The following is a 20,443-nucleotide window of genomic DNA, read 5'->3' as shown; positions in this document are numbered from 1 at the left end:
GTGAGATGCAGGGGCCTTGACCTTGGGCCTAGAGGAGCTTGTGGTGTAGTGGGATGGACAGAGACCCGCTTTCTCTGGAATTAGGCGGACAAGATGATAGAAGCATGCACGTCACTGAGGGCTGGCAGATGGCTCTTAGCTTATGCAGGAGCACTCATGGAAAGTCATCTGGAGGAGGTGGTGTTTGGAGTTAAATCTTAAAGGATTAGACAGAGTAAGAAGGTGGGAAAGGAGCGTCAGGGTACTCAAGGGTAGAACTACAGAGTCTTGTGCCTGGTGTGGGAGGCCTCTGTGGGGTATGAGGGTACATCTAAAAGCAAACGCTTTTAGACAGCAGAATGTTTTTTACCAAAACTATTCTGGTGAAAGTCTAGAAGAGAGATTGGGGGGCTAAAGAAAGAGGCACAGACCCACCCAGTTTTGAGGCTGTTTCAAAAGTTTAGGCAAAGGATGATGTGGGTTGAGTGAAGGATGGGAAGTGTAGAGGAAATGAATGATGGATTAGAAAAGCACCAAGGAGGCAAAGTCAGCGAGACGGGGCATGTGGGAGGTAAAGGCGAGGGGGGAGACGTCGGGGGCAGCCCGGGATCGGGGCGTGAGCGGAGCGTAGGTTGTGCGGTGGGATCTGGGCCAGGGGCGATGCGGGGAGAAGCTGAGTTTAAGTTTTCGGGGTGATGAATCTGAGGTACCTGTGTGACCACCCTGTGAAGATGGTGAGCTGGACCTTGGATGTTTGAAGAGAGAAAGACAGGGAGCGGGGAGATGATGAGAAAAGGATCAAGGGAGGGAAAAGTCACGGCTGGCCTAGAGATAGGGAGGAATAAACACAACAAAGGTATTGGACACAACTAGGAGAGTGGATGCGGTCCCCATAGCAGGGGAATGAGAGCTGTGGGCCTGGGACAGAGTCTGTGATGGAGGGAGTAGGAGAAAGAAAAGGGGTGACAGGAGCATCATCTGAGGAGGGAGCAAGTCAGAGAGGCAAGAGGTTGCACAGAGAGATGTGCCCAGAAAGCTAAGGAGAAAGAGCAGGGTAAGAGCGTCCCACACCTCTGAAGGGTCAGGAAGATGAAGCCCGAGAGGCAATGAGAGCTCCTTGGATAAGTGCTGTCACTTGTAAAATTCAACAGGAGCAGGATTTCTGGCAGTTTTTTTAAAAAAAGGGAAATAAAGAGAGGAAGGGATGAAGAGAGAGAGGGAAGGAAGGAGGGAGGAAGGAGCTTCAGTAAGACATTCACTAAAATGCCATTAGTTTGGAAATTTGCACTGTCTCAGGTGGGCTCTGCTGGACTTGAACTTTCATGGTGACAAGAGAAGGGTCTAAAGAGTAAACAAATAGGCCAGGTAGGCTGCAAGTGGAGTGTGTAAAACCTACTGTCCAGAACTAAGATCCAAAAGAGGCCCGCAGCAGAAGGGCCCGACCCTGGCCAAGCCCAGAGCAGGGACCAGTGTAGCCACCAAGTGCTCAGTGCGAACATAAAGAAGGCATGCTGTGTTCCAGTTCACTGAACAGTCGTGGAGGCCAGAAGCTGAGGACCCAGCGATCACGTCTCTGTCGCGAGTCTGTCTCGGGAGGCTTGCGGCCTAAAGGCCGGAGACTCGCTTGGGAAGACAGGAGAAGGCTTCCCTGGCAGTGTCACCCCCCTGCAGTCGTTCTCAGAGAAGCCTGCGAGGAAAGGAGCTGGGGAAGACCTGCCCAGAGGTGCCCCTGGGGCTGGGCCCGGCCGGGCGGTGAGGAGACACTTGCCTGGAGGCTGGGGGCCGTTTCATGCTGTCCGTCAGCTTGTCGATGAAGCCAGCCGGCCAGCGCCTGCAGTCCACGCGTGCCCCGCTGTCCTGCAAGCTGTGAGAAGGGAAGAGCTTTTTTTAATGGAAAAGAAGAGCGGCACCAGTGTGGAGGGAGCACTGAGGACAGGAGAGCCACACTGTTGGGAGACAGAGGCCCCCCCGTTTCCCCGGAGGGTCTGCACGGCATCACGGCCAGCTCCCGAGGCCAGAACAATGACGGAGTCAAGACCGGGCTTCCTCTGCTAGATGCTTGATGCATTTTGAAAAGATTCCCATTGAAAACACTTGCAGTAAAGTCTCGGAGCTTAAAGAATTAGCCCTCCCTTCTCTGGCTCGCCCACTGCCTGTGAGTGGCCATTCCTCAGCCACACAAAGAAAACAGACTGTTCACATCCACGCTCAAGTGCCAGAGAAGCACCATTCACTTACAAAGGGTTGATACCCTCTTTACAAATAATGTTATCCCTGTGTTAAGACGAGTTCCCCTCCAAGGACTTCTGCCAGGCAAGACCTTGTTAGCTGGTTTCCATTCGCGCAGCACTTGAAATCATAAAGCTGCATGAAAAAAAAAATCACTTGCTGACAAAAAGCTGTTGACTCCAAGTGCTGGCCTGGCCTCCAGGAAGACTGAATTCCCGGGGGCATTTTGGTTGTCTCCAATGCCATCGTGTGGCCATGCTGGGGACTGACACCTGCTGACATCCTGTAATCAGGGGCTGAGTTTTTGTTCTGTGAGGATGGCACTTGGATCCTTGGAGACTTGACTGTTTCTCTGGCCTAGGATCCAGCTCCCCTTCCAGGGGAGGGAGTGATGGGTGAGAACCTGGCCCCGGAATTCTGAGTTCAGAGGTTATTAGACTATATGTGGCCTCTATGTCCCTCCTACTCCTGGATGGGACATACGAAGAAGCAGTAGAAGGCACACACCTCGGTATCTCGAGTCCTTACTGGAGAAGGGGCTGCTGTGCTAGGGCATGCAGGGTGTCCCATCACTTAGCAGCTTTCCTCTGCCCTGCGGGCAGCCCCTGCAGGACCAGGGGGGACCCCAGACCAGCACAGCTGCTGCTCTCTGATCCTTTTTTTAAAAAGTATTTATTTTATTTTGGGTTGCACTAGGTCTTTGTTGCTGTGTGCATGCTTTCTCTAGTTGCAGTGAGCAGGGGCTACCCTTCGTTGTGGTGTGTGGGCTTCTTGTTGTGGTAGCTTCTCTTATTGCAGAGCACTGGTTTAGTTGCTCCACAGCATATGGGATCTTCCCGAATCAGGGATCAAACCTGTGTCCCCTGCATTGGCAGGCGGATTCTGATCCACTGAGCCACCAGGAAAGTCCCTGTGATTCTTTCATATACAGGTCTTTTACATGTGATTTCCTCGGAATTAAGAGGCCTATGGCCAAATATACTTTAAACCTGAGTATATAGACTGTGAGGACCAAACTCCAGGACTGGGAAGGTCTGCTCACGACAAACCACTTGGAGGAAGGTATTCTAGATTCTAAGAAATGAGACATGGCAAATGATGTTCCAAGCAAAGTTTTGACCATAAAGAAAAACTAGGAAAGTCAGCTGAGTTGGGTTCAAAAGGGAGTGAGGATGTATTGCAGGCATATCAAGGGTGGTGGGCACAGGGATGTAGCTGATCAAACGTGGGCAGTAACTATTCATTTTAGGAGGCTTTTCTGGAACCCACAGTCAGTTCCCAATTTCCATCTGGGGTTCTTTTGTTATTTTTAAAAAGATAACAGCTTTATTGAGATATAATTCACATGCCATACAATCCAACCATTAAAAGTGTTTGGGTTTTTTTTTTAGCATATTCACAGAGTTGTACAGTCATCACCACAATCAATTTTAGAACATTTTCACCAACTACCTGGCGTTCTTGACTCTATGAAGTAGATGGAAAAATTGGAGAAAGAACAACCATGATGACAAAAGGAGTATAAAGAGGATCTCAGAGAGTGTGAGAGGAAATGGGACTTTGGAGTTGAAGGGAAGGAGGCTGTGAAAAGATCTGGTGTTTAAATAGGAAACTACTCAAAGGAGAAGATTTGGCCTTTGTTTCCATTGAGGACAAATGAAAAACTGGCTTAATTATAGCAAGAAGGATTTAGGTAAAGCATGAGGGAAAAAAAGCCACACTGAGCTTCCTGGCAATGTTGGTGAATTCCTGGGTTATGCTGCCCTCGGAAATAAGACTGATGAACAGCCATCACCAGGCGAGTTGTGAATAACGGGTCTTTCCTGCTTCGTGGTGTCGGTAAAGGGGTGAGGCATCCCTCCAGAACTGGCTGAGCGAGTGCCTGCCCTTTTTGTGAGGGGGAGTAGTGTTGCTGAATCCCGGTGACGAGGGAGAAGCTTCAGGAGGACCCTGTAACATGTTGGATGAGTGATGGCCCTCTGGATGGACGAATGGACTTTCCCAATAAAGTTTCCTGGTCAGATCAGCCTTGAGGTAGTAAACCAGGAAATATGAGTGACTAGAGATCAGAGCTACAGATCTCTTTCTGATTATTTCTTGATTAAATTCATTCTTCAAAGAATTTTTGAGCTCCTGTTGTGGGCCAGGTGTTAGATCCTAGAAATAAAGTAGTGGTTCTCAACCAGGGGTGACTTTGCCCCCAGAGGACTCTTGCCAACGTCAGGAGACATTTTTGTTGTCACAGTCAGGGCAATGGGAGGTGTACTGTGGGTGTCTCATGGATAGAGGCCAGGGATGCTACTCAACATCCTACAGGGCACAGGACAGTCCCCCAACACAGAACCCTTCAGTCCCAGATGCCAATGGTACTGAGTTGGAGAAACCTCGAGATAAATAAGATTCAGCCCCTGCTCTCAAAGAATTTGGTCTATTCATTGTGCTGCTTCTTAATATGGCTTGAAATGAGTCCTAATGAAAGTTTCTGCACTGAAAACACTCTTCACGTCCCTTGTTGGAAGAGTTATAAATAAAACTGAATTCCTGACACCATTTGGGACTAACAGCATGGTGCTATCAATGTAAAGGGGCTCATCACATTCTTACTAATTGACTGGGTTATCAAACTTTATGTTTTAAAAAATGATTTAGCAGAGGGAGGACAGGATCCAGGTGGCCTTTACCATCATTATCAGCAGCACAAGCCTACACTTTCATTTGAGCCTCTATACAGAATAGAGTTGGATGGAAAATAACCTATGAGTTGGGTTAATATAGTAAACCTCAACAGTTCATCTCCTTTAACTTGAACTTGTTCATAATTTTGGCAGAGCATAGCTAAAATCTCACTTCACTTAAAAATCCCCTGGCTTAATAACAGTTGCAGATGGATTATTTACAATATTTTGGAACTAGTTCTTTCAAGCACTCATATATACTACTTACTATAAAATAACCAATATGTTAATTAAAATAGAATCTCAATTTATTAAAAATGGCACCCTAAAGACTTCAAATATACCCTATTTTGTTTCGCTGATGTGGGAGGTCAGTTATTTGACCTGGTGGTAGTGAGCTGTTCTGGAAAATTGCCTTTTTTATTTAATGAGGAGTAAAGTCGGCCAGAATGACCTCTAACGCTTTTTTCCCCTGCTGTTAAAGTTTTCAGCTTAGCAGCTTTTGAGTGTGACTGTTAGAGGCTTGGCATCCATACACTTCAGCTTGAAATCTCCCCTTTACCATTGTGCCAAGTGCTCTGGGCGTTCCAGTTAACTGGAATGGTCTTGAAAATAATTGAAAAAAAATCTGTAATTCAGACTCTTCACTAATTCATACTGGTTTTTGCCCCCAAAGGATCCAAATTCCTGTGGGTTCATCAGGCTTCAAACCCAATATTTAAGAATCATTGCAAAGTACATATTTTTGAGTTGTTGATGCTTAAAAACTGGAAGCAGAAAACTCTTGAGCCTCGATTTTCTCACTTGTAAAATGAAATCTAAATCCTTTCCCGCTTTATTAATTAGGCTATTTATAAAGATAATGACTATACTGACACACTCTCTCAGTAATCGGCCACCTTCATCTTTCCTCCTTCCTCCCATCCCTTCCCCCTTCCTCCCTTCCTCCCTTCCTTCTTCTTGGAGTTTTTAACCATTGCAGACATTTTTTTTCATGCTTAAAGTGTGAAAGTTTTGCCTTTGAAGCTAAACAAATGTTTGACCTCACTTTAGTATTTTCTACTCACTGTCAAGGACTTCCTCGATTAGGATAGTATCTGTATCATCTTTAACTCTTTCTTCTTTTCTTGTAGATCATCTAGTTTTTACTTTACCAGGAGGATCGCTACCCTCAAATATGAATCTTAGTAACGTGTTCCAATTTTTTATCATTTCTGAACTGAAGCCAAGTGACGCCATCTTGACAAGTCTGAGCAAATATCAACATTCCTGGGGACTAATCATATTTCCTGAAAGACTCTGAAAAGCTGTTCTTTAGGCTAGTTGGCTAAAACATTTTTTTAAACATTTTTTGAGAAGAGATGGGAAGTTAAGTCATGAGAAAAAACCTGATGGAAATCCTGCAGGACTGAAAGCTGGAAGAAGGGTAGCTGGAGACAGTTGTTCCCTCCAGGGAAACTTAGGCTCATTCTGGCCACAGCAGCAGGCCCTTTTCCCTTCTAATTTCCGAGCAAAGTAGATTTTGGTTTCCACCAAAGCCTGGGAAGGGGGGCAGGTAGAGGGTGTCACTGCCCCTGCAGTGCAGCCCTGGTCCCAACACAACAGCTGTGTTCAGCCTTCACAGATCTCAGTGAGCAAGTCTCCCAACCCAACAGCCAGTCTCCACCACACAGGCCTCTCTCCCAAGACCCAATGATGACTGGCAAGACTGATGGATGGGCATGGCTGAGGTGAGGAGCAGAGGCTGGTTCCAGGGCTGGGGGATGGCCCCATGCTGGCTCGACACCCACAGATGGTCGTGGAGCCAGCCCTTCTCACCCAATAAGAGCTGACATCGGAAGAGAAAAGGGCATCTCCAGATGCCGCAAAGGGAAATTCGTAGACTGATGTTTATAATGTGATTGCAGGTTACAAATGCCTTCCTTTCAACCTAGCTATCTCTCAGGTTTAAGCACTTGCTTCTAAAGTGAGAATTCTATTCCCTTAAAGCCAGATAAACAGCAGCTTTCCCCAGTACACTGTGAAAACAGGGACCCTTGCTGGCTGGTGCAAATGCTGCCTAGCACTACGGGGGCAACAGAAAGAACCACAAACGTGATGAGGAGAAGACAGCAGGTGAATGGGAACTGCTAGTCCCTAGGCACATTTGTGTTGGTTGTATTTGAAACTGAACTACACACACCATGCTCGGGAAACATGGCCAGAAACCCACAATGGGAGTTAGACTGGAAAAAGATCACCCCACGTTGAAGCTGAAAGGATGGAGTCTGGCTGGTGTAAGAGAATGGGACTAGTTAGCCTCAGGAGAAACACACACTTGGTTATTTCCCATCGTGTCACACTTTGAGAGAGACATTTTAACAACACAGGCAAAACACAGGAAAAAGAAAACCCACTATAGGGGTATGGTACAGGACCAGCTAAAACTGTAACCCTAGACACAGAGGGTCTGGTAATAAAGAACAGTCTCACAACTGCTTCCCCTCCTGTCCATGTTCACAGTAACAGCTGGATACATACTAATTGCAAGAACTGAAAGAAAGAGCTTTAAGTTTAAAAGCAGGCATGCTGGAATCAGTTCCTCACCGGCACAGCTTCAGACCCAGGTGTGCTGTGCCGCCTAGCAGGTCTATTGTAAACGTGCACTCACAGTTCCTTGGTGTGGATGACTTCGTGCTGGTCTCTGCTTCCAGGTGCATCGCTTCTGTCCATTGAGAAATGCTTTAAGCGTAGGTTCTCGGCTTCGGCGCTGTGGACATGGGGTTGGATCACTCTTTGCCCACTCGATGCCACTGGCACCCCCTCCCCCAGCCGTGGCAACCCAAAGCGTGTCCAGGCACTGCCAGATGTTCCCTGGAGGGCATGATCACCCCCAGTCACTGGAATGGCTTTCTCTTCCCTCCCCGAGACCACTCCCAAACATCTCTACCCAGTACTGGGAACTTTTATGAGACACCTCCTAATCCACTGGATTTTCCTCTTGTTCTGAGTGGCCTTCGGTAATATTTTTGACTTCCTAGACTATTATTCAGAACAATGCTCCTGTTGCCCTTGAAAAGAAATTCCTTTCAGCTAAATTTTGGGAGAGGGAGGAGAGGAGGCAGGTAAATATACCTTTAGAGACATCTGTCTGTCTTAGTCTATGGAGGGTTTCAGACCGAATTCTGCACATCCAGGGTCTCTGTGAACTAGAGGGGGCTGTGGGTACTTGGAACTCACCTCCCTCTGCCATATTTTTACAAATGAAGAAAGGGGCCAGAAGGGGAAATGAATTGCTCAAAGTCATACATACTCCTAATCCTCCTTTTCTGAGGGCAGAGGCCAGTATGATTCTTCTCTGTCCAGCATGTCTGAAGAACTTTGGTCTCTAAACACGGATAACTTTCAGTGCTTTACAAGTGACAGTTTGGGCCAAACCATGCCAGTTCAGGCATGCAAATTTTATAAATGATAGAATACTGCAATCAATTAGTGCAAATGAACATTTATTGTGAAATATTCATCCTACCCTTTATTAGGTATTACATCATCAAAGCACTTTGTGGCAATGAAAATAGCTTTTTTAACCCCCTCTGATTCACCCAATATTCCATTAAAGCTGCAAAAAATGTGCAATCTGCTTGAAAAATAGGTTGCTCTTATTTACTCATTTGTGAAAAGTCAAAAATTAAAAAAGAAAATGATCCTAGCTTACAGGGCCTCTAGAGCCAATTTGCTTTTCCTGGTTCCCAGCTACTCCCCAGAATAATTAACAAAGATAATTTGTTTTAAATGCCTTTTTTATAAAACCAATGCACCTTTCCCCATATTATAATCATAAAAATTTTAAAAAGCCATTATTTACTTTCTTGGAAAAAAGGTGGCCAGCCGTTGTTTTTTGATTGGGAGCATGTGTATTTCCTGGGAGTTCACTTTCTTTAACTTTATGCTCCGGTTTTTGGTGGGTTTCCTGAGGGCCTCCGTGTTTCCCAGGGCCTCTTCTCCTGGGCTATTGGTGTCGGAGCCCTGAAACACGGAGTCTTCTCGTCTGAAGGAGAAGTTTTTGGTGGACACCCCCGAGAGGCCTTTGATCTTGCCACAGAAGATGGTAGGCACACTGTCTTCAACGGAGACGATCACCTTGGCCGCCTGGGACTCGCTCACCATCTCCATGTGATTTTCAGCCTTGACCTCGCCGCTGGGCTGGCTGGGTGGCTCTATGGTGTCGCTGCCGCCCCCGTGACTCTCCATGACAGATGCAGCCTCCTGTGTTGTGGCGGGGGCAAAGGGCACTTCCATGCCACTGGGCAGTTTCTCTAGCACCGGGTGACCTGGGCTGTCCACGGACCCGCTGCTGTTGTACAGTGTCTCGGGGGGAGGTTCAGGTTTCCGGTGGGCGGCCAGCGACAGGTCTAGGGCTGTGTCTTCCTGGCCCATTGTGGGGCTGACTTCGCTAGCCTTGAGCCAGGGCACCGACTTCATGGAGAGATCCAGGGCCTCGTTCTCACTCCCCATCTTGATGACGGTGTGGCGGCCGAGCTGGAAGTACTCCCGGGGCTGGAACAGGTCGAAGGGCTTTACTTCCTCCTTCTGGAGAGGGCTCTGGGGGCCTTTAAAGGGGTGGAGGCCGAAGGCAGATGGCGGCTTGGGGCAAGTTGGGCTGAACTTGGCTTCAGAGCTCTGAGGCACGGGGATGGGGATGGGGATGGGGAGTGGTACGGGCAGGGGCACGATCACCGGGTAGGGCACCAGGAGCGTGGCTGGTGGGACCAGGGGTGACAAGGGGGAGTTGAATGGCTGGGGGGGCACCGGCGCGTAGCCTGGGGGAGGCTGGCAGGGCGGGGGGCCGAGTGCGCCCTGGGCAGGAAACAGATTGTGGAGCACGGCTTCGAAGGGCAGCGGGGGCTCCTGCGGCTGGCTGGGGATCCGCAGATCCAGGAGCTGGGGTTGTGCCTCTGGGTCCCGGGCCCCCTGGAAGAGGTTGTTGTGGATGGCGCTGGAGGAGCCCGGGGCTTCCGGCGGCAGGACCAGTGGGGAGTTGAGGTGCTGGAACACATGCTGCTCCAGCACCACTGGAAGCTGCACAGGCCCCTGCGCGGTCATCACGTACGTGGCGTTGCTGCTCTGGTTGAGCTCGGGCGCCGAGCTGCCCTCCACCTGCATGTGAATGGGCATCACCACAGGGCTCTCCCCCAGGCACAGGGGCTGCAGCACAGTGGCTGCCACCTTGAGAGCCACACCGCTCTGGGACTCAGCCGGGGGGTTCAGGATGGACGGGGCCGGCACGGTCACCAGCGCCTTCTTTACCAGGTCGGTGGAGTTGATGTTCCAGGCCTCGGTGGTGATCAGCTGGGCCATGCCATTCTCCAGTCTGTTATTGGTCAAGGCGGGGGAGGAGTCACTCATGTCCATGGCGAGGTTCTGGGACTGCAGATCGTCCATCACTCAGCTCGGATGCCACTCGGCCTGCAACACAGAATACATCGTGTGAAGCTTCCTTCTGAGACCATTTATACTGCCTCCAGAGCTCTCCCCACATCTCTTAAAAGTTTCCATGTCTCAGTTACCCGGGGAGCACACCCATTTCTCAATGTACACATACATGTGACAGCTATTTCCTAATATATACGAACACACCCATACGATCAGCTGTGCGTGGACAGCCCCAATTTAACAGACTATTAAACTATAAACACAGATGATGTCATGACTAAATAGCTGAGTGAGGTTGAACAGAGTATTGTGAAGCTGAATACACACTCAGCTTATGTTTAGCCTTCAACAAACACAAAGTTTCATTCCACATCGCTCTATTGGACAGTTAAGATATGTGGAGATTGGACTTGTCCAAATTCAAATAGGGAGCTAAGACTTACTTTTCTTTAAGGAAAAAACAGAGCTCTGCCACATTAGAATATTCTACAAAATTGGACAGGGGCCATCCCAGTTATGAAAAGCATTAAAAAAAAGAAAAAACAACCTCTCTGTAGCAGCAATAATTCTTCCCAAAGAGCCTTGATGAGAGGAACACCAGTGTATTTATACAAGGGTCATTACAGTTGTCTCCCTCTCTCTGACCAATGGCACCTTCTTTCCTCCAGTCAGAGGAAAAGCCACTCCGAGGAGCAAGGGGGAGATGGGGTAACTTGTACAAACACTCATCGGAGTCCAGTGTCACTTTCCCAATCAGTCTGTCTGACCCTTTGCCTCCCCTAACTTCTAGCTGTCAAGAGGAGGGGGTGTTGATGAATCTAGGCTGTGGGGAAATGGAACTCTTGTTGGAAACAAACATCCTCAAAGGTGAGATATACTTTCTTGATGTCCTTGGCACATCTGGCCACCTCCTAAGATGCCAAAGGAGCCCAGCGCTGGTGCTTCCTGGAGGAAGCAGGGCTGCAGCTGCAATATGGCTCTCCATGGAAACATGTCCATATTTAGCCTTGTTACCATGGAGAAGGCAGGCACCATGTCTAACTCAGGGATCTGTGCAGCCCTGGAGTCTGGTGGGGCTCAATAATAATTCAATAATCCTCAGTTTTGCTGGGCAGGCCTTGGGCAACTCCAGTTCTTGACCTCACCTGTCTGAGCTGTCTAGACTTTTGTCCTGTGGTCAACTCATCCTTCTCTCCTCACCCCTCCATGACCGACACAATCTCCAAAACAAGAGAGGCGGCCCAGAACACCGTGGGATTAGAAGTCAACCAATGAACCTTCCCTACCGGAAGGTGGTTTTAACAAATGAACAACCCTGTGATATTTCCAGACAATCACAATGTGCTGAATGCACAGAACAAGGAATTTCTCTGAAGTAGGAGGAGGGGAGGGCAAGACGAAGGATGCTATGCAAATGACTTTCTGCAGAAGGATGGGTGAGCGATACCCCGGGCTGGGGACACTGCAGAGCCTCTGAGGAAGGGTGCCAGAGCCCAGCTGCCTAGGGGCCAGGTGTGCTCTGGAGATGGCCATGAGCTAGCCCAGTGTGCTGGCCAGTGATGCCCTTGGGGGCAGAGTGGCAAGGGGGCTTGCCCCAGGTGAAGCACTTCCTGAGAGGAGTGCTCTCTTCTTCAGTCCAGAAAGTGACATGCCTCTGAATACCGTTCATTCATTATTCCATGCATTCATTCAGCATTCATCCAAACAATCAATTTGCTGAATGCCTACTGCATGCCAGAGCTTTGCTGGGAGCTGGAGATGCTGTTGTGATCCTGGAGATGTTCATACTTTCACGGGGACTATAGTCTAGTGGAGGAGCATGTCTTTGATCAGATAGAGACTGGCTAGCGTGAGAGGGCCTCAGAGTGAAGCCAGGAGAGTTAGCAGGCTCGGCAGGTCAGAGCTCTGTCGGCCATTCACATGCAGCCCTTGGAAGGCCCTGAGCGCCCCAGACCTCCTCCAGAAGGGCTGCCCTGTCTGTCACAGTGGCCAGAACTCTGGGAGGGGTGACAGGAGCCTGAAGGGAAGCTGAGGTGGGGCTGGAGAGGACACGGACTGCAGCAGAGAAGGCACCCGCGACTGTCCATCTGAGGTGGCTTCTGAGGACCTGCGAGGCAAGCCACCAGAAGAAATCCCATTCCCTGCTTCCTGTGGGTCTGGGGTTACCCCACTGAGAGACTGCTTCCTCATAAAGGGCTATACCGTCTGTCCTTCCAGATGTGGGCCTCCCTCTCTCTCTCTGCCTTCCTCAGTCCCGTTCCCCCGCCCACCAAGAGCAAGAAGGCAGACTTTGGAGCATCATTTCCACCTGCTCTGGGCACACCCGTCCGCCCAGCTAGTGGCTCTCATGTCTTCCTGCAGCCCCACTCCTCTCCCTGCCTGGTCCTGGTTCTATGGCAGCTAATCCTCCAGCATCTTCCCGCTCAGAGTGTGAGGAAGCCACCTTGCCAGGTCAGGGTGTCACCCATGGGCCCCTGCTCCTCCCACGGGTGGTACCTGAAGGAAAGTTACATGGCTCAAAATAGCCTGGAGTTAAAACTCCCCTCCAGGTCCTCCCCACCATTCTATGCAAAACAAAGAACTCTCTCACCCGAAGAAAAAAATGGACATTAAGGTTGATTACGCCCAGCTCCCAGCTGGTCCAGCCTCTGGCCGATCTCCAAAATTCCTTGCCCCAGCTGTTTAAGAGATAACTACTCCAAACAACCTTGGAGAAGAACAGGCCCCCTTAAGACAGTAGATTTCCACATACATGCCTATATATACTTACTCTTTTCTTGGGTAAGTGCAGCAGCTCACTAATCTGACTGCTGCCCCTTCTCGCCTCATTAAAGGTGATCTGTTCCTGTAAAGTGCTGGTCTCGTTCTTTTTCTGAACCTCGCCTTCTCTAACTCCCTTACCCTACAGCACCCAGTGAGTTTCAGCTCTTGGCACCAGACCTGCGGGGGTCTGGCTTGGCACGAGCCTCTGGGAACAGGACTGGGGACAGACGGATGCAGGAGAGGCCGGGGCACAGGTGGAGGTGAGCAGCGTGTGGCATCTCAGGGGCCAAGGGCCTGGATCTCACTCCTGCCTTCTCCCGGCTCCACAGCTTTGGAGCTGCCTGACCACTCTGCTTCCCCACTATGGGCTGGGCAGCGGCTCCCCTCCAGTACCATGCAGGGCCCAGGGCTACCCTGCCCTTATCACACACACCTCCCAGGGCTCTTCCCTCTTACTCTCTGCTCTCCCTTCCCTTGTTCACCCTGCCAGCAGGCGCCCTGACTCTGGGGGGCCTCAGTGGGTGACCCCGTTGCAGGAGCTGCTGCTGGAAGCCTCAGTGATGTCCTGAGGATAACCAGGTCAAGAGATGAGGGTTCAGAGGGCAAGTCTCTGTCCCTGAGAACAAACCAGGAAGCCAGATGGGCTGCCCAAGTGTGCTCCAGTCGAGGAGGCAGGGAATGCTTTGCGTATTTTAAGGTATTCTTTGCAAATGAATTTAAATGAGGTCAGCCATCCAGCCTGCACTGTTACCTCTGGGGGCATGGGATGGGGGTGTAACGGGAGGGGAACTGGGCCCTGTGGACCTGCGGTTGTTGGAGACCCCTGCTTTCTTGGCCCACAGCCAGTTGCTGGGGCTGGAAGGCAGGGGGCTGGGGCCCACCCGGATGTAGCCTGTGTGCCCTGCAGCCGGAGACTCTGGAGAGAAGGCTCAGGGCAGAGGGCAGCTAGGCAAGTGGGGCAGTAGTTGGGCTCAGAGACCTGTGGGGTCACAGAATTGCCACCTGAACCCCCTGCCTAACTATCACGAAGATCTAAGTACACACCACAGGGGCATTGTCCCTGGACTCTGCCCTCAGCTTGGCGCCCCCTTGGGTCTTGACCTCCACGCAGCCGACTCCTGCTCACCCGTCACACTCTGAAGTCTCTGCCTCCCCCAACCCCACCAAGTTCCCGCCTTCCCTTGTCTAGTCCTCCCCTTCCCCCTCATGGCCAGCAAGAAGAACAGCTTCTCCTTCGCTCATCTTTATACTCATAACTGATGAACAGCAGGTGTTCCCCGAATCCTTTCAGAATGAGGGAGAGCATCAGTGAGTGTCTAGGCTGTGGAGCCTCTTGTCACATTTATAGAATCAGGGCAGGTCAAGGCTGGCAGGGCATGAAACCTCACACCACTATCCTCTTCTCAACCCTTCTTATCGATGAGGAGACTGTGACCCAGAAATTCTGATTACCACTCATCAGAGGCCAGTTATCACAGAGGTCACACACTCGCACTGTCCTAAGAACAGAGGGTTGGGCCCATAGGCCCCACGGAGGGGAACGTGGTAGCCAACCATCTTGCTGGCCAGGCAGAGACTCTGATGATGATGAGGCAGGCAATGCAAAAGCACTTTCATGGACAGTGAAGAGTCCACCGGGGTGACCAGTGAATGGATTCGTCCTAGGGTCCTGTGTTTCTCTGATGCACACAGAAAAAGAATACCAAGGCAAAGCGGCACATGTGCCGTTTCTCTCATAAGCAGTTACATTTGGGAAGAAGCTGACCTGGGGCCCAACTCCCAGCAGTCAGTAAGTGACCCGCCCTGCATCTGCACCCCACTGGGTGCCCTGCAAGCCAGGCCTGCCTCTCAGGCTTCCGCTTCCAGAGCATTGCACAGAGGACTCAATTTACCCTACGGGCTGCCATACAGACTGACATTTTTATGATGAGGATTCAACTATGGCTTAATTTCAAAGGTGAAAACACTTGACCACTCAGACTATTCCCTAGGTTATAGGTGCATCTATTTCCTTGTTGTGGGCATTTAACACCTAATCTCTCTCTCTCTCTCTCTCTCTCTCTCTACACACACACACACACACACACACACACTCACACACTCCAATAACCTAATACCCTCAGCTACATCCTAAATGATCTCCTGGGAGCATGCCAGGGAGCCCTGTATCACCTTCTGGAGAGCATCTTGATTTCATGTTGTGAACTGAGAGCGTTTTCACCACAGAAGTGACTACCGAGCCAACCACAAACCTAAGCACCCCTGAGGAGAGGTTTGAGGCCTAGGTTTCTGGGTCTGGTGGGCAGGGTTACCTCGCAGGAATCAAGCTGGGGACCACTGCCTGCTTTGGAACCCAATGACGATCCTGGAACCACTGGAATGAGGTCACAGGAAGGTGTGGAATTCTCCAGGCAAGAATACTGGAGTGGGTTGCCATTTCCCTCTCTCCTGAGGATCTTCCTGACCCAGGAATCGAACCCATGTCTCCCACATCGCGGGCATATTCTTTACTATCTGAGCCACCAGGCAGTGCAATTGTTCCCTTACCTTGAAGCAGGGACGCCTCTGAGAAACTGTTTAAGATACATTGAGGGCGGGGCTCGCTAGGCAGCCGAAATAGCTCAGTTGGGAGAGCGTTAGACTGAAGATCTAAAGGTCCCTGGTTCGATCCCGGGTTTTGGCAGAGTCCTTGTTTTCATCTACATCCAAGGAAAGGTGCAATTCTCGCAACCTTGTGATCTGACCTCTCCCATAGAGCAAGTGTTTTCGCTATCCATGGAATTCTCCAGGCAAGAATATTCGGGTGGGTTGCCATTCCTTTCGCCAGGGGATCTTCTCCACCCTGGAATTGAACCCATGTCTCCTGCATTGCAGGCATACCTTTTACTATCTGAGCCACCAGGCATTGCAATTGTTTCCTTACAATGAAGAAGCAGCGACTCCTCTGAGAAACTCTTTAAGATTCGTGGGGCCGGGGGGGGGGGGTTGCGGCGGGGGTGGGGGATGGCGGCGGGGGTGGGGTGGCGGCGGGGGCGGGGGGAGGCTCGCAAGGAGCCAGAATAATTCAGTTAGAAGAGTGTTACACTGGAAATCTTAAAGGTCCCCAGTTTGATCCCAGTTTCCGGCAAAGCAGGTGTTTTTGTGTCCATCCAAGGAAAGCACACCCCTTGCAACCTCGAGATATGAGCTCTCTCAGAGAGCAAGTGTTTTCGCTGTGCGTGGAATTCTCCAGGCAAGAACACTGGAGTGGGTTGCCATTTCCCTCTCTCCTGAGGATCTTCCTGACCCAGGAATCGAACCCATGTCTCCCACATCGCGGGCATATTCTTTACTATCTGAACCACCAGGCAGTGCAATTGTTCCCTTACCTTGAAGCAGGGACGCCTCTGAGAAACTGTTTAAGATACACTGAGGGCAGGGCTTGCTAGGCAGCCGAAATAGCTCAGTTGGGAGAGCGTTAGACTGAAGATCTAAAGGTCCCTGGTTCGATCCCGGGTTTGGCAGAGTCCTTGTTTTCATCTACATCCAAGGAAAGGTGCAATGCTCGCAACCTTGCGATCTGAGCTCTCCCATAGAGCAAGTGTTTTCCTATCCGTGGAATTCTCCAGGCAAGAATACTCGGGTGGGTTGCCATTCCCTTCGCCAGGGTATCTTCCCGACCCTGGAATTGAACCCATGTCTCCCGCATTGCGGGCATACCTTTTACTATCTGAGCCACCAGGCATTGCAATTGTTTCCTTACAATGAAGAAGCAGTGACTCCTCTGAGAAACTCTTTAAGATTCGTGGGGCCGGGTGGGGGGGGGGGGTTGCGGCGGGGGTGGGGGATGGCGGCGGGGGCGGGGGGAGGCTCACAAGGAGCCAGAATAATTCAGTTAGAAGAGTGTTACACTGGAAATCTTAAAGGTCCCTGGTTTGATCCCAGTTTCCGGCAAAGCAGGTGTTTTGTGTCCATCCAAGGAAAGCACACCCCTTGCAACCTCGAGATATGAGCTCTCTCAGAGAGCAAGTGTTTTCGCTGTGCGTGGAATTCTCCAGGCAAGAACACTGGAGTGGGTTGCCATTTCCCTCTCTCCTGAGGATCTTCCTGACCCAGGAATCGAACCCATGTCTCCCACATCGCGGGCATATTCTTTACTATCTGAGCCACCAGGCAGTGCAATTGTTCCCTTACCTTGAAGCAGGGACGCCTCTGAGAAACTGTTTAAGATACATTGAGGGCGGGGCTCGCTAGGCAGCCGAAATAGCTCAGTTGGGAGAGCGTTAGACTGAAGATCTAAAGGTCCCTGGTTCGATCCCGGGTTTTGGCAGAGTCCTTGTTTTCATCTACATCCAAGGAAAGGTGCAATTCTCGCAACCTTGTGATCTGACCTCTCCCATAGAGCAAGTGTTTTCGCTATCCATGGAATTCTCCAGGCAAGGATACTCGGGCGGGTTGCCATTTTCTTCTCCAGGGGATTCTCCCAACCCTGGAATTGAACCCATGTCTCCTGCATTACAGGCATACCTTTTACTATCTGAGCCACCAGGCATTGCAATTGTTTCCTTACAATGAAGCAGCAGCGACTCCTCTGAGAAACTCTTTAAGATTCGTGGGGCCGGGTGGGGGGGGGGGTTGCAGCGGGGGTGGGGGATGGCGGCAGGGGTGGGGTGGCGGCGGGGGCGGGGGGAGGCTCGCAAGGAGCCAGAATAATTCAGTTAGAAGAGTGTTACACTGGAAATCTTAAAGGTCCCCGGTTTGATCCCAGTTTCCGGCAAAGCAGGTGTTTTTGTGTCCATCCAAGGAAAGCACACCCCTTGCAACCTCGAGATATGAGCTCTCTCAGAGAGCAAGTGTTTTCGCTGTGCGTGGAATTCTCCAGGCAAGAACACTGGAGTGGGTTGCCATTTCCCTCTCTCCTGAGGATCTTCCTGACCCAGGAATCGAACCCATGTCTCCCACATCGCGGGCATATTTACTTTCTGAACCACCAGGCAGTGCAATTGTTCCCTTACCTTGAAGCAGGGACGCCTCTGAGAAACTGTTTAAGATACATTGAGGGCGGGGCTTGCTAGGCAGCCGAAATAGCTCAGTTGGGAGAGCGTTAGACTGAAGATCTAAAGGTCCCTGGTTCGATCCCGGGTTTTGGCAGAGTCCTTGTTTTCATCTACATCCAAGGAAAGGTGCAATGCTCGCAACCTTGCGATCTGAGCTCTCCCATAGAGCAAGTGTTTTCCTATCCGTGGAATTCTCCAGGCAAGAATACTCGGGTGGGTTGCCATTCCCTTCTCCAGGGTATCTTCCCCACCCTGGAATTGAAACCCATAGTCTCCCCGCATTGCGGGCATACCTTTTACTATCTGAGCCACCAGGCATTGCAATTGTTTCCTTACAATGAAGGAAGCAGCTGACTCCTCTGAGAAACTCTTTAAGATTCGTGGGGCCGGGGTGGGGGGGCGGCGGGGGTGGGGTTGCGGCGGGGGTGGGGGATGGCGGGCGGGGGCGGGGGGAGGCTCACAAGGAGCCAGAATAATTCAGTTAGAAGAGTGTTACACTGGAAATCTTAAAGGTCCCCTGGTTTGATCCCAGTTTCCGGCAAAGCAGGTGTTTTGTGTCCATCCAAGGAAAGCACACCCCTTGCAAACCTCGAGATATGAGCTCTCTCAGAGAGCAAGTGTTTTTCGCTGTCCGTGGAATTCTCCAGGCAAGAACACTGGAGTGGGTTGCCATTTCCCTCTCTGTGGGATCTTCCTGACCCAGGAATCGAACCCATGTCCTCCCACATCGCAGGGCATATTCTTTACTATCTGAGCCACCAGGCATTGCAATTGTTCCCTTACTGAAGCAGGGAGCCTCTGAGAAACTGTTTAAATACATTGCAGGCGGGCTCGCTAGGGCAGCCGGAATAGCTCAGTTGGGAGAGCGTTAGACTTAAGATCTAAAGGCCCTCGGTTCGACCCTGGGTTCTGGCAGAGTCCTTGTTTTCATCTACACCAAGGAAAGGTGCAATTCTCGCAACCTTGTGATCTGACCTCTCCCATAGAGCAAGTGTTTTCGCTATCCATGGAATTCTCCAGGCAAGAATATTCGGGTGGAGTGCCATTCCTTTCGCCAGGGGATCATTCCCAACCCTGAATTGAACCATGTCTCCTGCATTGCAGGCATACCTTTTACTATCTGAGCCACCAGGCATTGCAATTGTTTCCTTACAATGAACACGAGCGACTCCTCTGAGAAACTCTTTAAGATTCGGGGGCGGGTGGCGGGGGGGGGGTTGCGCGGGGGTGGGGGATGGCGGCAGGGGTGGCGGTGGCCGGCGGAGGGCGGGAGGCTCGCAAGGAGCCAGAATAATTCAGTTAGAAGAGTGTTACACTGGAAATCTTAAAGGTCCCGGTTTGATCCCAGTGTTCCGGCAAAGCAGGTGTTTTTGTGTCCATCCAAGGAAAGCACACCCCTTGCATACCTCGAGATATGAGCTCTCTCAGAGAGCAAGTGTTTTCGCTGTGCGTGGAATTCTCCAGGCAAGAACACTGGAGTGGGTTGCCATTTCCTCTCTCCGGGGATCTTCCTGACCCAGGAATCGAACCCATGTCTCCCACATCGCGGGATATTTACTTTCTGAACCACCAGGCAGTGCAATTGTTCCCTTACCTTGAAGCAGGGACGCCTCTGAGAAACTGTTTAAGATACAGTTGAGGGCGGGGCTTGATAGGCAGCCGAAATAGCTCAGTTGGGAGAGCGTTAGACTGAAGATCTAAAGGTCCCTGGTTCGATCCCAGGTTTTGGCAGAGTCCTTGTTTTCATCTACATCCAAGGAAAGGTGCAATGCTCGCAACCTTGCGATCTGAGCTCTCCCATAGAGCAAGTGTTTTCCTATCCGTGGAATTCTCCAGGCAAGAATACTCGGGTGGGTTGCCATTCCCTTCTCCAGGGTATCTTCCCGACCCTGGAATTGAACCCATGTCTCCCGCATTGCGGGCATACCTTTTACTATCTGAGCCACCAGGCATTGCAATTGTTTCCTTACAATGAAGAAGCAGCGACTCCTCTGAGAAACTCTTTAAGATTCGTGGGGCCGGGGGGGGGGTTGCGGCGGGGGTGGGGGATGGCGGCGGGGGTGGGGTGGCGGCGGGGGCGGGGGGAGGCTCGCAAGGAGCCAGAATAATTCAGTTAGAAGAGTGTTACACTGGAAATCTTAAAGGTCCCCGGTTTGATCCCAGTTTCCGGCAAAGCAGGTGTTTTTGTGTCCATCCCAAGGAAAGCACACCTCTTGCAACCTCGAGATATGAGCTCTCTCAGAGAGCAAGTGTTTTCGCTGTGCGTGGAATTCTCCAGGCAAGAACACTGGAGTGGGTTGCCATTTTCCTCTCTCCTGAGGATCTTCCCAACCTAGGAATTGAACCGAT

General features: G+C 50.7%; 1 protein-coding gene and 6 non-coding genes across 12 annotated transcripts in view; 6 read left to right on the top strand and 1 right to left on the bottom strand.

Annotated features, from left to right (window-relative positions):
- Window positions 1–1,444: 1,444 nt before the first annotated feature.
- RAI2 (retinoic acid induced 2) overlaps window positions 1,445–20,443 on the bottom strand; it is a 77,736-nt gene continuing 58,737 nt past the window's right edge. The window contains exons 2-5 of one of the 6 annotated variants that reach the window (XM_070464479.1): window positions 10,170–10,328; window positions 8,728–10,019; window positions 7,534–7,632; window positions 1,445–1,843 (exon numbers count right to left, since the gene is read on the bottom strand). In XM_070464479.1, the coding sequence (XP_070320580.1) occupies window positions 1,657–1,843; window positions 7,534–7,632; window positions 8,728–10,019; window positions 10,170–10,304 (1,713 nt within the window). In that variant the 5' untranslated portion in view covers window positions 10,305–10,328 and the 3' untranslated portion in view covers window positions 1,445–1,656. Of the gene's footprint in view, window positions 1,844–3,531; window positions 7,633–8,351; window positions 10,329–20,443 lie in introns of those variants that run through there. The other 5 variants (XM_020913113.2, XM_070464478.1, XM_070464480.1 and 2 more) reach the window with 5 other exon arrangements.
- On the top strand, window positions 15,669–15,741 carry TRNAF-GAA (transfer RNA phenylalanine (anticodon GAA)). The gene has a single exon. It is a non-coding gene; the product is annotated as a tRNA-Phe (tRNA).
- TRNAF-GAA (transfer RNA phenylalanine (anticodon GAA)) lies at window positions 16,490–16,561 on the top strand. The gene has a single exon. It is a non-coding gene; the product is annotated as a tRNA-Phe (tRNA).
- On the top strand, window positions 17,295–17,367 carry TRNAF-GAA (transfer RNA phenylalanine (anticodon GAA)). Its single transcript has one exon. It is a non-coding gene; the product is annotated as a tRNA-Phe (tRNA).
- TRNAF-GAA (transfer RNA phenylalanine (anticodon GAA)) lies at window positions 18,116–18,188 on the top strand. The gene has a single exon. It is a non-coding gene; the product is annotated as a tRNA-Phe (tRNA).
- Window positions 18,937–19,009, top strand: TRNAL-UAA (transfer RNA leucine (anticodon UAA)). The gene has a single exon. It is a non-coding gene; the product is annotated as a tRNA-Leu (tRNA).
- TRNAF-GAA (transfer RNA phenylalanine (anticodon GAA)) lies at window positions 19,753–19,825 on the top strand. The gene has a single exon. It is a non-coding gene; the product is annotated as a tRNA-Phe (tRNA).

The sequence above is a fragment of the Odocoileus virginianus genome, unplaced genomic scaffold (assembly GCF_023699985.2).
Source record: "Odocoileus virginianus isolate 20LAN1187 ecotype Illinois unplaced genomic scaffold, Ovbor_1.2 Unplaced_Contig_25, whole genome shotgun sequence".
Taxonomy (NCBI): Eukaryota; Metazoa; Chordata; class Mammalia; order Artiodactyla; family Cervidae; genus Odocoileus; species Odocoileus virginianus.
This window is presented reverse-complemented; position numbering and strand designations above follow the sequence as displayed.